Source organism: Zeus faber (genome assembly GCF_960531495.2).
Source record: "Zeus faber genome assembly, chromosome: 4".
NCBI lineage: Eukaryota > Metazoa > Chordata > Actinopteri > Zeiformes > Zeidae > Zeus > Zeus faber.
Window position 1 is genome coordinate 36544613 of NC_137191.1, and position 15518 is coordinate 36560130.

At 48.6% G+C, this 15518-nt stretch overlaps 2 protein-coding genes across 4 annotated transcripts in view; both read left to right on the plus strand.

Moving 5' to 3' along the window:
* Positions 1–2008: 2008 nt before the first annotated feature.
* snrpb2 (small nuclear ribonucleoprotein polypeptide B2) lies at positions 2009–6124 on the plus strand. Its single transcript, XM_079998745.1, has 7 exons — positions 2009–2073; positions 2298–2369; positions 3640–3812; positions 3999–4133; positions 4588–4623; positions 4712–4800; positions 5963–6124. The coding sequence occupies exons 2-7, from the start codon at positions 2306–2308 to the stop codon at positions 6120–6122; spliced, it is 657 nt and encodes a 218-aa protein (XP_079854871.1). The 5' UTR covers positions 2009–2073; positions 2298–2305; the 3' UTR covers positions 6123–6124.
* A 1283-nt stretch (positions 6125–7407) lies between these two features.
* The window catches only part of kif16ba (kinesin family member 16Ba), a 42237-nt gene continuing 34126 nt past the window's right edge, over positions 7408–15518 (plus strand). For all 3 annotated transcript variants that reach the window (XM_079999949.1, XM_079999951.1, XM_079999950.1), the window contains exons 1-6: positions 7408–7685; positions 9126–9195; positions 9779–9892; positions 10890–11006; positions 13753–13850; positions 13983–14092. In XM_079999949.1, coding sequence (XP_079856075.1) covers positions 7639–7685; positions 9126–9195; positions 9779–9892; positions 10890–11006; positions 13753–13850; positions 13983–14092 — 556 coding nt within the window. In that variant the 5' untranslated portion in view covers positions 7408–7638. The remainder of the gene's footprint in view (positions 7686–9125; positions 9196–9778; positions 9893–10889; positions 11007–13752; positions 13851–13982; positions 14093–15518) is intronic.

Consider the following 15518-nt stretch of genomic DNA (forward strand, 5'->3'; position numbering starts at 1 on the left):
CAGCACAGGATGTACGCCACCAGAACCAAGACCAGAACCACCACGGTGCGCCGCCGCCGAAAGCGCTTCCGGATCCGCTCCGTCTGGAAGCCAGGGACGCTCTTGAACCGCAGCTCCCGCGAAATCCGGGCGTAGCAGACGAACAGGCCGCCACGGGAAGCAGGAACTCCAGGACGAAGACGGACAGGAAGTAGGAGCGATGGATCGGCTGCTGGTCCACGGGCCGGATCTGGCCGCAGAAGATCTTGTGGGCGTGGCCGGTGGTGTGCGCGGATGGCATCTCCGTGGTCATGACGACCGCCGGGATGGAGACGAGGGCGGGGACGAGCCAGACGCCGAGGGTGAGACAGAGGGCCGCCTGGCGCTTCATACGAGGCTTCAGGGGGAAGACAATCACCAGGTATCTGCAACACACACACACACACACACACACACCTACACACACACTTACACACACACACACACACACACCTACACACACACTTACACACACACACACACACACACATACACACACACACACACACATACACACACACACCTACACACACACACACATACACACACACACACACACACTTACACACACACACACACACACATACACTTACACACACACACACACACCTACACACACACACACACACACACACGCACACACTTACACACACACCTACACACACACACGCACAGGGCAGGATGAAGGTGAAGATGAGTGCATTGGCATTCACAAGGTGCATTCATGGCCGTGAACTGTCCACATCTCAATTTAGCAAATATCAATAAACCATCAAACCTGAGGCGAGCTGTGCTCTAGCTTTATTTATTTTTCCATGTTTTCATTTTTTCATTTTCACCCCGTACTGTCAGCATGCTGCACATACAACACAGAGCATTTGTTCCATTGCATGTAGGACAGATTGAGTTGCAAGTGGAGTTATTACATTTCACTGCATATATGTATGAAAGTATGTATATGTATGTGACAAATAAAAATCTTGAATCTTGAATCTTGAACTTGTCAACCTGCAATGAAACTCTTTATTCATCTTTAATCATCAACAACTGCTGCAACAACGCTGTCCTGTGACGACCTGAGCACAGAACCACCACCAACCCCCCTCTTTGGAGAACTATTTACAATGTTGGGGTAATAAACAACTGATCACTACTCCAAGAGGGAGAATCACCACGGTAAGACAAACAAACATCGACACAAACATGTACAACTCTAAACTGTAATACAGTTTAGAGTTGTATGTAATACAGTTTAGAGTATATATATATATCTACATATGCACAACATTAAAAACACCACTAATAACACTAATACAGTGTCGCTCCCCCTGGTGCCACCAAAACACCTGTAAGGTGGAGGCAGTGACTCCACCAGACTCTGAAGGTGTCCTGTGGTATCTGGCACCAAGACGTCGGCAGCAGATCCTTTAAGTCCTGGAAGGTGGAGGTGGGGCCCCAATGGATCAGGCTTGTTGTTCCAGCACATCCCACGGATGCTCCATTGGATCGGACCCTAACCCCACCCATCCACATGATGTAGAAGAGAAGGTGATTCGTCAGACCTCCACCTTCTTCCAATGCACCGTGGTCCAGTTGTGACGCTCACATGTCCATTGTAGAAGCTTTGTTGTTTATCTCATACACAAGGTTTTAATGTGAAGACATTGAACATTGAACAGATTCAAATAAGTTCAGGATAGAACTTGATGCTAAATAGAAACACTGAGGAATAACGATGAAAGAAAGGAGAGGAAAAGGATGGAGGGATGATAAGGATGGAGGAGAGAAAAAGGAAACCATTCTAAATCAATGCCACCGGGTCGGTTTTTATTATATTGATGGTTTTATTCGTTATTTTTCTTCTATTATTATTCTTTAACTGTGGTTCGCACTCCAACACAGTAGGTGGCGCTAATGCACCTTAACGCGGGTCGCCACCGCCGTTAAACCGGAAGCGGAAGAAGAGCAGCAGAAGCACTTCCGGGTCAGGGCACAGCGCGGTGCAGCACACTTCCCGTTCGAACGCTCTCGTCGTCGCTGCTCCTCGTTTTACCGGTAAAACGCATCCGCGGCTCCGCTCGTTGCTGCAGCTTTCTGCCCAATATCACAGCCGACTCACGGAGGAGGCCCGGCCCGCTCCGCGCCCTGCCCGCGGGGGGACCGGGGGCTCGGTGCGGTGTCGAGTTGAGGCTGCTGAACGTGTGGCGCTGTTGTTGTTGTTTGTTGTTGTTGTGTTTGGTTTGGTTCGTCGTCATCTCACGGTGTTCATTGTTCCCCAGGAGCCGTCATGGACATCCGACCCAACCACACCATTTACATCAACAACATGAACGACAAAATCAAGAAGGACGGTAGGAGGACGTCATCTATGTCTGGGTTCTTTCCAGGGGGCTGACGTGCCCACGCTGTGCTGTTCGACAGCTCGGGATGTCTGTCTGGGCTGGGCTGGGCTGGGTTGGGGGGGACTGGTTCTCATCCTGGGGTCCCAACGGGTCCCCAGCGACACAGTCATTTTATTTCCAAGACGTTACATCTTCGTTAAATAATGTTCAGTGTCAATGTTTGAGTCCTAGCTCAACTGTTTCTCTCTCACTACATTATAGACCAGGGCTCTCGAGCATCAAGCCTGTGAGGCAATTTAATGTGGGCCACAACGTGGCAATAATAATAATAATACTAATAATAATATATTGATGAATCTGACCCGCAAATATTTTTTTCAAATCACAATGATTAATTAATCCACACAAACCCTAACCCAATCACCTAGATCCATGTCAGGTGTGGCTGCTCAAACCATCCCGTGTGTGTGTGTGTGTGTGCGTGTGTGCGCGTGTGCGTGCGTGCGCGCGTGCGTGCGCACGCACGCACGCACGCACAACGGACAATTCAGTCTATTATATAATTATAGAACCCAGAATTGAACCCATGATAGTGGCGCTGGCCCTTGCGTCCGCCTGCGCAAGCACCTGGTGTCGATTACGCACATTTTAGTATTTTTAGAGCTTATTGTGCGTAATCACCGGGTGTCATGACATTTCACTGCTTATATGCATGATCGTGTGTATGTGACAAATAACCACTTGGACTTGGAACAAATGTGCTTAATAATTTGAAAATACAAAACAGAAATATCTCTTAATTATAACAGGATTACAAGGGAATAGGCCTGTGGCCCCCAGGTCATTTGATTTTGAGACCCCTGGTATAAACTAATACTACTGGGATGTATTAGATGACATGTAACAATCAAGTTTGGTCCTTGATGTGAAAACCGTTGACAATCACTGTTTTTAGAGAATGGAAATGCAGAAATCAACATTTTGAAATTTGGCAGGAAGCCGCAGGTGTTTTGGATCGAGTCCTCTGAGGTGGACGTAGGGTTTTTAGTGCTGAACGATGGCCCTGCTTTATGTGAGGGAGTCGCCCCCGCACGGCCCCCGCGTGGCTTTGCCGGCGCTCCCACCTTTCTAAGCCGCGTCGTCCCGATCCTAGCTCCGGGACTGGCTCCTCCCTCCCTGTTTCTAAAATAAGTCGGTCAATCGGCCGCGGCCTCCTTTGCCCTTTTCCTGTGTCTGAGGTGTTGAGCTCACCGTTTCCCCTCCCTCTCTTCCTCCCCAGAGCTGAAGCGCTCGCTCTACGCCCTGTTTTCCCAGTTTGGCCAAATCATGGAGATAGTGGCGATGAAGACCCCGACCATGCGAGGCCAAGCCTTCGTGGTGTTCAAGGAGCTGGCGGCGGCCACCAACGCTCTGAGGCAGCTCCAGGGCTTCCCCTTCTACAACAAGCCCATGGTGAGACCACGGCGGCGGGAGCCTGAACGACGGGTCTCACCCTCTGAGCCTCAACCGCGGGGGGAGACGCCCTGGGAGGAGACCCCCCCCCCCCCCAACCCGTTTCATTGTCATTACCAAACCAAACTCATAATCATCGACTCGACTAAACTGCTCGTGAATAACGCCCCCCCCCCCCGTTTCCAGCGCATCCAGTACGCCAAGACGGACTCGGAGGTCATCGCCAAGGTGAAGGGAACCTACGGCGACAAGGACAAGAAGAAGGAGAAGAAGAAGAAGGCACTGGAGGCAGCGACCAGCCTCAACAAGAAGCCGGCACCGGTGAGTTGAGGGTCTGCGGCGAGAAGCGAGTCACAATTTAAATCCAGGGGGGAATCTGACGGTGAGGTTGGGGTCGGAACCAGCCGGGCTTTGTTGTTTCAAACTTTGTTTCATACGTACGATTTACTTGGACGAAAATGTGAAAAGTTCGCCGTAAGTTTTCGATGGATGGATGTTTTATTTGTCCCCGGAGTGTGAGGGGAATATAGTCTCGATGGGAACAGAGATGTGGGAACGCGGCGTCTGAACGGATCATCTCATCCAAACATTTTCATTTTATTTTCCGTCTTGTGGTCGACCCCTAAAACACCCAAACGCACCCCTGTAAAACCTGCGTCCGCAGAGACGAGCCGCTTTAATAAAAGTCCACTCTCCGCTTCGTTGTTTAATGAGCTGAAAATATTGATTTTTAAAATGTTGAAGTTGACTGTTTTTTTGTTTGTTTGCCTTTCAGGGATCAAACCCAGTGACCAACACGGCAGCGGCGCCGGTGAGGCTGTTTGTAACGTGGCTCTACTTGGAATGAAGTGGCTTCTCTTGTGCTCAACGTGACGGAGCCTTTCCCCCTGTGTCTCCAGGTCCCGGACAATCCCCCCAACTACATCCTGTTCCTCAGCAACCTGCCGGAGGAGACCAACGAGATGATGCTCTCCATGCTGTTCAACCAGTAAGAAAAGAGCCCCCCGCAGGACGCAGTGCTCACCGCGTCCTGCGGCTCCTGGATGAACGCGGTGGGAGTTGGGGCTTAAAATGTTGAAATGGTTTTGCTTGTGGTAGAAGCAGCAGCATGTAACTTTTGGGGTTGGGCGTCACCGCGTTTTGAGTGTAACTGCACTTTTACACCACTGTCGTAAAATCCGGTGTCCTAAAATAATTTATTGTACCGGACAAATTTGATAAGATAAACCTTTATTAATCCCACAACGGGGAAATTCACATTGTTACAGCGGCAAAAAAGGGGACAGCAGGAAACGGAGCATGTAAGGGTAAGCACCGTGAAGAGTATAAATATATAGAAAAAACACCCATCAGTGGGAATCAGAGTACTAGCATGTTGCGTGTGTGTGTGTGTGTGTGTGTGTGTGTGTGTGTGTGTGTGTGTCAAATTTGAGCCTTATCGGTCACATTTCAATAAGTTAGGGCTAACCTTTACCCGGGTTACAGCGCCCCCTGCACGGACCTCCCCGCTTCAGTGAGCACCCAGTCCATGGTTCCCGGGAGCTGGGCGGGGCGGGGCCCCCGGCTATCGGCGTAGTTACCAGATGTGCGGGGCCTGGCGGATCGGCTCGCGAGCCAGAGGGTGAAACGAACCCCGCGGTGCAATGAAAGCGAGGGCCGCGCCGTGGGGGAGGTGGAGCAACCGCGTCCATTTAGGAGTGTCATCACTGGACATTTTGACCGGCAGGTCTATGTGTATCGTTTATTTTTTTATTACAAATTTTAGCAGCTAAACAAAACAGTATTTACCGGAGCCAAACATCGAGGAAGCCACGTAGTGCTCTAACCCAGCGGACCAATATAGATCCAATCATACTCACTCTACAGGCGTAAAACTCCATCCCAAGCAGCACGTATGAATAATATCAATCTAACATATAGATCCCCTCCTACACTTCATGTTGATTTTAATATATATCAGTATATTCATATATTATTATGATTGATATGATATAATAGTGACTTTCAAATATCGATACTATTGATTTTACCTGTACTATACTTTTCACACAACTCTAACCCGTTCCAGGGGGTGGGGGTGAAAGGTGAGGGCTTGCCGCGACCTTGAGCGCGCCGCCTGCGTCCGGCTCTGACTCGGTGTCTTCCCTCAGGTTCCCGGGCTTCAAGGAGGTGCGTCTGGTTCCGGGCAAACACGACATTTCCTTCGTGGAGTTTGAGGGCGAGTCGCAGGCGGGCGTGGCCAAGGACGCGCTGCAGGGCTTCAGGATCACCGCCACCTGCGCCATGAAGATCACCTACGCCAAGAAATGAGACTCTGGGTGGGGGGGGCGGCATTGTACAGTTGGTGGAGCTTTCCGGGGGGTGGGGGGGGGGGTCGTCGTCTAATTTTTCTTAGTGTTTTATTTGGCGTTGTTTTCTAGACTTGGAAAGCCGAGCGGAATTTCTGTTTGTGGCCGAGGGATGGAGCGAGAACTCTGCCCCCGATCTGCTTTTTAAGATAAATAAAGGACTTATGTGGAACTCTGCCTGTTGTTCTCCTCCCTCCACCGCGCTTCCTGCCGTCAACCTATCTTCAAACTCATTGATTGACTGATTCTGAGTCTGTCCCGATCAGCTGGCTTCTCACTGCTGCTCGCTCACTTCATTGAAATGATGCGCGATGAAATGTACCGACGGCGACAGACTTCAATCTGAGTGGGACCCGCGCGCTGGGATAGTCACCTAAGTTCTGAACAGCGTCACCTGAACTCCCGCCTGGGGTTCCAGGTGAGTCCTCCCCAAGCTGCTTGGAGCTGCTTCTCACGCTGCACCTGGCAACAACACACTCATTTCAACATCCGATCAGCTGTTTCGATTCCTGCAAAACAAACACGCAAGAAATAGAGTCAAGGTATCCGAGGATCTCTCTGTAATGTCGTATCACCAGCTCTTTGTGTATTGTTAGGTGTTGTGCTTCTAACTAAAAAAATATCTATCTATCTATCTATCTATCTATCTATATATATATATATATATATATATATATATATATATATATATATATATATATATATATATATATATATATATATATATATATATATATATATATATATATATATATATACATATAGATATAGATATACATATAGATATAGATATACATATATATAGATAGATAGATAGATAGATATACACACACACACACACACACACACACACACACAGGTAAAAATAAACCTTTTTTTTTTTCTGGGTATTTCCACTAATGATAGTACCCTATTACATCCCATGCTTAATGACCATTGGATGATTAGAAAGACCCTGAACTGAGTTTGTCACGGCAGTATTATCATCAGAATCAGAAATACTTTAATAATCCCTGGGGGAAATTACTTGTCAATACAAACCACTTTTGTATGTTGAACATTCATGTATTTTAATAAACACGTTGGTTCACTTGGTGTAAACTACAATAAAAACATGTTGGATGTTTTCCACCTTTTTGTCATTCCCGTCTCGCCGTAGCGGCGGTCCGCCATATCAGCTGACTGACGTGCTACATGCTAAGCTAGCGGCTGGGGCCGGACGGGGACGCAGCGCCGGTCGCACCTGGACCTGGACCTGGACCTGGACCTGGACCTGGACCTGGACCTGGACCTGGACCTGGACCGTCGCTGCCGGGACGCGGGAGACGCCACAGCAACAGCGCACACGCGGCTCGCTGCTCCGCCCCTGACGGAGCGCGGCGGCTCCTTTATCCCGGCGCCGTTTTCAGGTTACTCCACCGGAGCCGGCGTGTCCGGCGGACGGTTCGGGTTCGGGGCGAGCTGACCCGGGAGGAGCCATGGCCTCCGTGCGGGTAGCGGTGCGGCTCCGGCCCATGAACACACGGTGAGGGACGCACGGGTGTGTTTTCGGATGGAACATGGATGTTGTGATATGTCGCTGCCAGCTGATGTGACGGTGCTGACTGGAGCCGCTGAGCTTTACCTGCGTTAGAAGTAGAAACACTGACACTCACTTGTACTTCTGATCATACTTATACTAGTACTTATTCTGACTCTTTACTGGGGTCCCTAGTAGCCCCACGCAACAAAACACAGCGTGTCAGCAACACATCGCTACCACGCGTGTAAATAACAAGTACAGAGGTATACGCTCCTGCACAACAGATGACGTCAGATGACGTCAGATGACGTCCCATCTCAGCGGTTCAGGTGGACCCGTGAGCGTTGGGGTTGTTGTGAATGTTTGGTCTTTTTCTTCTTCTCCTTCTTCTCCTTCTTCTTCTCCTCCTTCTCCTTCTTCTTTAAAAGCTGCTCTACTGGGGGGGGGGGCTTCACTGGCCACAGCTGGTGACGTGTTTCCCACTGGGTTGGCTCCGTGCATCGCACACCTGTTGTGGGGTTCAGGTGAGGCAGAGCCGCGGCACCACCTGGGTCTCTCGCCTGCACACGATCTGGTTGCTGACTGCAGCAGAGACACTGGCTGGGTTGCATGGCAGCCCATGCATTCTGTCTGTGCTCTAAACCACTCCGGTACAAGTACCACGTTGACATTTCCACCGAAGTACACGTATATTATTCATATCCCGACATGAATAATATACGTGCTCCTGTGGCTTTTTGCGGCAGATGAGGCTCTTGCAGATCCCCATTGCAAGTTACAAGTTAAATAACATAGGTGGGTTCATAGCATTTATGAGGATATACATTTATAAATTGAAATCCTTAAAAACTAAAGGCTGTGTGAAAAGTATAGTACAGGTAAAATCAATAGTATTGATATTTGAAAGTCACTATTATATCATATCAATCATAATAATATATGAATATACTGATATCTATTAAAATCACAGCGGTGGACTGCAGTCCTCCAACATGAAGTGTAGGAGGGGATCTATATGTTAGATTGATATTATTCATACGTGCTGCTTGGGATGGAGTTTTACGCCTGTAGAGTGAGTATGATTGTCTATCCGTCCGCTGTTTTATTAAATGCAAAGATGAGCACAAAGCATTTGAACAGAAAGTGATCATTATTAATAATCTGCAGCACAGTCAAAAGGTGGTTTTAATGGAGGCCGGCACACACCTTGTCATTTGTGAGTGGGAGGTCGAGTGCCCGTACGGCACGGTTGGATTCTGCCGCTTCAGTGGGACCAGTTTCCCAGACTGGTCCTGGGGTCGTCGTCCGTTTACACAACGTGCTGGGATCAGCGGCGCTCGGGGTCTGAAGGATGATCAGCTCACGTGACCGGGGCCATCGTAGTTGGAAGGAAATGTTTTAAAGGTGTTTATTAACTCAACCCCCCTACCCCACCACCACCAGGGAGAAGGACCTGACTGCAAAGTGCATCATCAAGATGGAGGGAAATAAAACCACCATCACCAACCTGAAGGTATTTTACACCACGTTCACCACAGTAATTACAATGAGGTTGACAGCGCTTCATTGTTGTTGTTGGGAAACTTCTAAACTGCAAAGATAGAGGCTACGGCTTGTTATTTTTATTTATTATCATTATTATCGTTATTATTATTGTTATTTATTATTATTATTATTATTATTATTCTTCTGTGGATATAAGAGTTGAGTGTGAATGTTTGTTGTACCCTTTTACAAACTTAAGCCAGTATCTAAATCTAATATCCATTTAAATTCAACCATTTCTTTATTCATATTTTGAAGTAGGACCGATCCAGTTACACAGCACATCCATTATTTGACATCACTTGGAGATGTTTAGACACACGTTTAGTTTACAGCCACAAAGAAATGCCTTCAGACATTGCATTTTTTCAGGAAAAATGACATGAAAATCCTGCACATTTTCTGGCATTTTTTATTTTTTGAACGAATGGTGTCGATGAAAAAACATTGTCCCCGCGACATCGACTTGAATGGCACGAAAGCTGTGTCGCACGCCGCACTTAAAGGATGCTTCTGTGTTTCCCGACCCGCTCCTCGCGTGACGTCTCCAGATCCCCGACAGCTTCACCGGGGACTCCACGCGGGAGCGGAGCAGGACCTTCACCTACGACTTCTCCTACGACTCGTCCGACTGTAAGAGCGGCCGCTACGTCTCCCAGGAAAAGGTCAGCGGCTCCGACCGCCTCGCTCTGTGGGGGGGCACGGCGGAGGGGGTGGGGTTGTGCGCCGCGGCGAAAGAGGATTTGGTCCATTTACATTTACATTTACATTTAGTCATTTATCAGACGCTTTTATCCAAAGCGACTTACAAGGGAGAATAACATTCAAGCGACATTGCAACAGAGACATTAGTGTAACAATAAATACTGCTAGGTAGTGCTAAGTACTTGTAAGTTAGGACAGGAGGTACTCCTGTTAAGAGAGCGTTGCAGTAGTCGAGACGGGACATCACCAAGGTTTGTACCAGCAGTTGAGTGGCATATTGGCTCAGGTACGGCCTGACTTTTCGGATGTTGAGTAGTGCGAAGCGGCAGGACCGGGAGACGGCGGCAACATGGTCCGAGAATGTCAGTTGGTCATGGATAATGACACCTGGTCCGCGGGGGGCGGAGGCTCTACGCCCAAGCGGCCCCGCCGCCGGATGGCTCGTGGCGAGGCCTCTGGTGTCGTACTCCACCCGCACGGCATCAATAGCAGCACGTCTGAGGGAGCTCTCACCAACATTGGACCTGGATGAGGTCTCCATTCAAACATCGAGCGTTCGTCTTGTTTTATTCATCCATTTGTTTTTTTCTGTCCAAATTGGTTATTTTCTCTGCGTCAGAATCAAAAATTCATGTGATTTAAATAAAATTAAAATAAAATTAAAAAAGGCTGTGGTTAGATTTATTCCATTCCTGATCTCTTCTGATCTCGTCCCTTATCTGAGCTGGAGGAACCTGTGGTCAAGGCCGTGGTTCCCAACCTGCCTCCGTCGGCTGCAGCAGATGAGGCGCTGCGCCCTCATCACTGAGAGACATTTGAATCGGGGGCGGTTGGTGCAGGAGGCAGCTCTGGGCGTGGCTGGACAGGTGTGACGTGTGAGCTGAGGCCTCTTGAGCCACGCCCTCCTGCCGCTCCGCTGCTCTGAGCTTGAAAAGCTGTTTTTTTGTTTGGCTGCAGGTTTTCAAGGACCTGGGCTCTGATGTGCTGAGAGCGGCGTTCGAGGGCTACAACGCCTGCATCTTCGCCTACGGCCAAACGGGCTCTGGCAAGTCCTACACCATGATGGGAAACCCGGTAAGGAGAGAGGTGCCTCCGTCAGGTGCTTCTCCGTCAGGTGCTTGCTTGCTTTGACTGCACTCGCACTCGCATGGCTTTAAGGAAAAATTGTTTAAATGAAGCCTATACAGTATGTATGGGTATAGATGTTGTTTGCTTCCATAGATGGTTGTGTGGTTCCATAGATGGTTGTTTGGTTCCATAGATGGTTGTTTGCTTCCATAGATGGTTGTATGGTTCCATAGATGTTGTTTGCTTCCATAGATGGTTGTATGGTTCCATAGATGTTGTTTGCTTCCATAGATGGTTGTATGGTTCCATAGATGGTTGTTTGCTTCCATAGATGGTTGTATGGTTCCATAGATGGTTGTATGGTTCCATAGATGTTGTTTGGTTCCATAGATGGTTGTATGGTTCCATAGATGGTTGTTTGCTTCCATAGATGGTTGTATGGTTCCATAGATCAGTGTTTGCTTCCATAGATGTTGTTTGCTTCCATAGATGGTTGTATGGTTCCATAGATGGTTGTTTGCTTCCATAGATGGTTGTTTGCTTCCATAGATGGTTGTATGGTTCCATAGATGGTTGTTTGGTTCCATAGATGGTTGTGTGGTTCCATAGATGGTTGTTTGGTTCCATAGATGGTTGTTTGCTTCCATAGATGGTTGTATGGTTCCATAGATGTTGTTTGCTTCCATAGATGGTTGTATGGTTCCATAGATGGTTGTTTGGTTCCATAGATGGTTGTGTGGTTCCATAGATGGTTGTTTGGTTCCATAGATGGTTGTTTGCTTCCATAGATGGTTGTATGGTTCCATAGATGGTTGTTTGCTTCCATAGATGGTTGTATGGTTCCATAGATGGTTGTTTGCTTCCATAGATGGTTGTATGGTTCCATAGATGGTTGTATGGTTCCATAGATGTTGTTTGCTTCCATAGATGGTTGTATGGTTCCATAGATGGTTGTTTGCTTCCATAGATGGTTGTATGGTTCCATAGATCAGTGTTTGCTTCCATAGATGTTGTTTGCTTCCATAGATGGTTGTATGGTTCCATAGATGGTTGTTTGCTTCCATAGATGGTTGTATGGTTCCATAGATGGTTGTATGGTTCCATAGATGTTGTTTGGTTCCATAGATGGTTGTTTGCTTCCATAGATGGTTGTTTGGTTCCATAGATGGTTGTATGGTTCCATAGATGGTTGTATGGTTCCATAGATGGTTGTTTGCTTCCATAGATCGGTTGTATGGTTCCATAGATGGTTGTATGGTGCCATAGATCAGTGTTTGGTTCCATAGATCAGTGTTTGGTTCCATAGATCAGTGTTTGGTTCCATAGATCAGTGTTTGGTTCCATAGATGGTTGTATGGTTCCATAGATCAGTGTTTGCTTCCATAGATCAGTGTTTGCTTCCATAGATGGTTGTTTGCTTCCATAGATGGTTGTTTGCTTCCATAGATGGTTGTATGGTTCCATAGATGGTTGTATGGTTCCATAGATGTTGTTTGGTTCCATAGATGGTTGTATGGTTCCATAGAGCAGTGTTTGGTTCTACAGATGGTTGTTTGCTTCCATAGATGGTTGTTTGGTTCCATAGAAGGTTGTATGGTTCCATAGATGGTTGTTTGCTTCCATAGATGGTTGTATGTTCCATAGATGGTTGTATGGTTCCATAGATGGTTGTATGGTTCCATAGATGGTTGTTTGCTTCCATAGATGGTTGTATGGTTCCATAGATGTTGTTTGGTTCCATAGATGGTTGTATGGTTCCATAGATGGTTGTATGGTTCCATAGATGGTTGTTTGCTTCCATAGATGGTTGTATGGTTCCATAGATGGTTGTTTGCTTCCATAGATGGTTGTTTGCTTCCATAGATGGTTGTATGGTTCCATAGATGGTTGTATGGTTCCATAGATGGTTGTATGGTTCCATAGATGGTTGTTTGCTTCCATAGATGGTTGTTTGCTTCCATAGATGGTTGTATGGTTCCATAGATGGTTGTATGGTTCCATAGATGGTTGTTTGCTTCCATAGATGGTTGTATGGTTCCATAGATGGTTGTTTGCTTCCATAGATGGTTGTTTGCTTCCATAGATGGTTGTTTGGTTCCATAGATGGTTGTATGGTTCCATAGATGGTTGTTTGCTTCCATAGATGGTTGTTTGGTTCCATAGATGGTTGTTTGGTTCCATAGATGGTTGTATGGTTCCATAGATGGGTGTTTGGTTCCATAGATGGTTGTATGTTCCATAGATGGTTGTATGGTTCCATAGATGGTTGTATGGTTCCATAGATGGTTGTTTGGTTCCATAGATGGTTGTTTGGTTCCATAGATGGTTGTTTGGTTCCATAGATGGTTGTATGGTTCCATAGATGGTTGTTTGGTTCCATAGATGGTTGTTTGGTTCCATAGATGGTTGTTTGGTTCCATAGATGGTTGTTTGGTTCCATAGATGGTTGTATGTTCCATAGATGGTTGTATGTTCCATAGATGGTTGTTTGGTTCCATAGATGGTTGTTTGGTTCCATAGATGGTTGTTTGGTTCCATAGATGGTTGTTTGGTTCCATAGATGGTTGTATGGTTCCATAGATGGTTGTATGGTTCCATAGATGGTTGTATGGTTCCATAGATGGTTGTATGGTTCCATAGATGGTTGTTTGGTTCCATAGATGGTTGTTTGGTTCCATAGATGGTTGTATGTTCCATAGATGGTTGTACGGTGCTGGTTGTTCTCACCCGTCATGGCGTCCTCTGTCCTCAGGGCGATGCAGGTCTCATCCCTCGGATCTGTGAGGGTCTGTTCAGCAGGATCTCAGGGACCACGCGGTGGGATGAAGCCTCCTTCAGAACGGAGGTCAGGTGAGTTACCTGGGGGGGCGGGCCCGCAGGTGTTTGCACCCGAGGCGGAGCCGAGGAAAACCTGCCAAACCTCCACCCTGCACCTCCACCTCCACCTCCACCGTGACAGGGTGCTTCCCTCTGCCGCCGCAGCTTCCTGGAGATCTACAACGAGCGCGTCAGGGACCTGCTGCGGAGGAAGTCCAGCCAGACCTACAACCTGCGGGTGCGGGAGCATCCCAAGGACGGGCCCTACGTGGAGGGTGAGGCCCCGGCAGCTCCGCCCTGCTCATGACATCGTCACACCCTCCGCCCTTTTCATGACATCGTCACACGCTCCGCCCTGCTCATGACATCATGGCACGTTTCCACCTGGAGTCCAAGAGAAACTTCAGGCAGTTAATCAAAGTGCATGATGGGAGTTTTCACCTGCTGAGTTGAGGCAAACCACCACGTCTACGTCCATGTCCCCGCCCTCACTTTCCGTCCATGTCCCCACCCTGCGTCTACGTCCATGTCCCCACCCTCACTTTACGTCCATGTCCCCACCCTCACTTCTACGTCCACGTCCCCACCCTGTGTCTACATCCACGTCCCCACCCTCACTTTCCGTCCATGTCCCCACCCTCACTTTACGTCCATGTCCCCACCCTCACTTTCCGTCCACGTCCCAGCCCTGCGTCTACGTCCACGTCCCCGCCCTGTGTCTACGTCCACGTCCCCACCCTGCGTCTACGTCCACGTCCCCGCCCTGTGTCTACGTCCACGTCCCCACCCTCACTTTCCGTCCATGTCCCCGCCCTCACTTTCTGTCCATGTCCCCACCCTGTGTCTATGTCCACGTCCCCACCCTCACTTTCCGTCCATGTCCTCACCCTCACTTTCTGTCTATGTCCCCACCCTGCGTCTACGTCTATGTTCCCACCCTTACTTTACGTCTATGTCCCCACCCTCACTTTACATCCATGTCCCCGCCCTACGTCTACGTCCACATCCCCACCCTCACTTTACGTCCATTTCCCCACCCTGCGTCTGCGTCCATGTCCCCAACCTGCGTCTACGTCCATTTCCCCACCCTCACTGTACGTCCATGTCCCCACCCTCACTTTAAGTCCATGTCCCCACCCTCACTTCTATGTCCACGTCCCCACGCTGTGTCTACGTCCATGTCCCCACCCTCACTTTCCGTCCATGTCCCCACCCTCACTTTCCGTCCATGTCCCCACCCTGCGTCTACATCTATGTCCCCACCCTCACTTTACGTCCATGTCCCCACCCTCACTTTACGTCCATGTCCCCACCCTCACTTTACGTCCATGTCCCCACCCTCACTTCTACGTCCACGTCCCCACCCTGTGTCTACATCCACGTCCCCACCCTCAATTTCCGTCCATGTCCCCACCCTCACTTTCCGTCCATGTCCCCACCCTGTGTCTGTCCATGTCCCCGCCCTCACTTTCCGTCCATGTCCTCACCCTCACTTTCTGTCTATGTCCCCACCCTGCGTCTACGTCTATGTTCCCACCCTTACTTTACGTCTATGTCCCCACCCTCACTTTACATCCATGTCCCCGCCCTACGTCTACGTCCACATCCCCACCCTCACTTTACGTCCATTTCCCCACCCTGCGTCTGCGTCCATGTCCCCAACCTGCGTCTACGTCCATTTCCCCACCCTCACTTTATGTC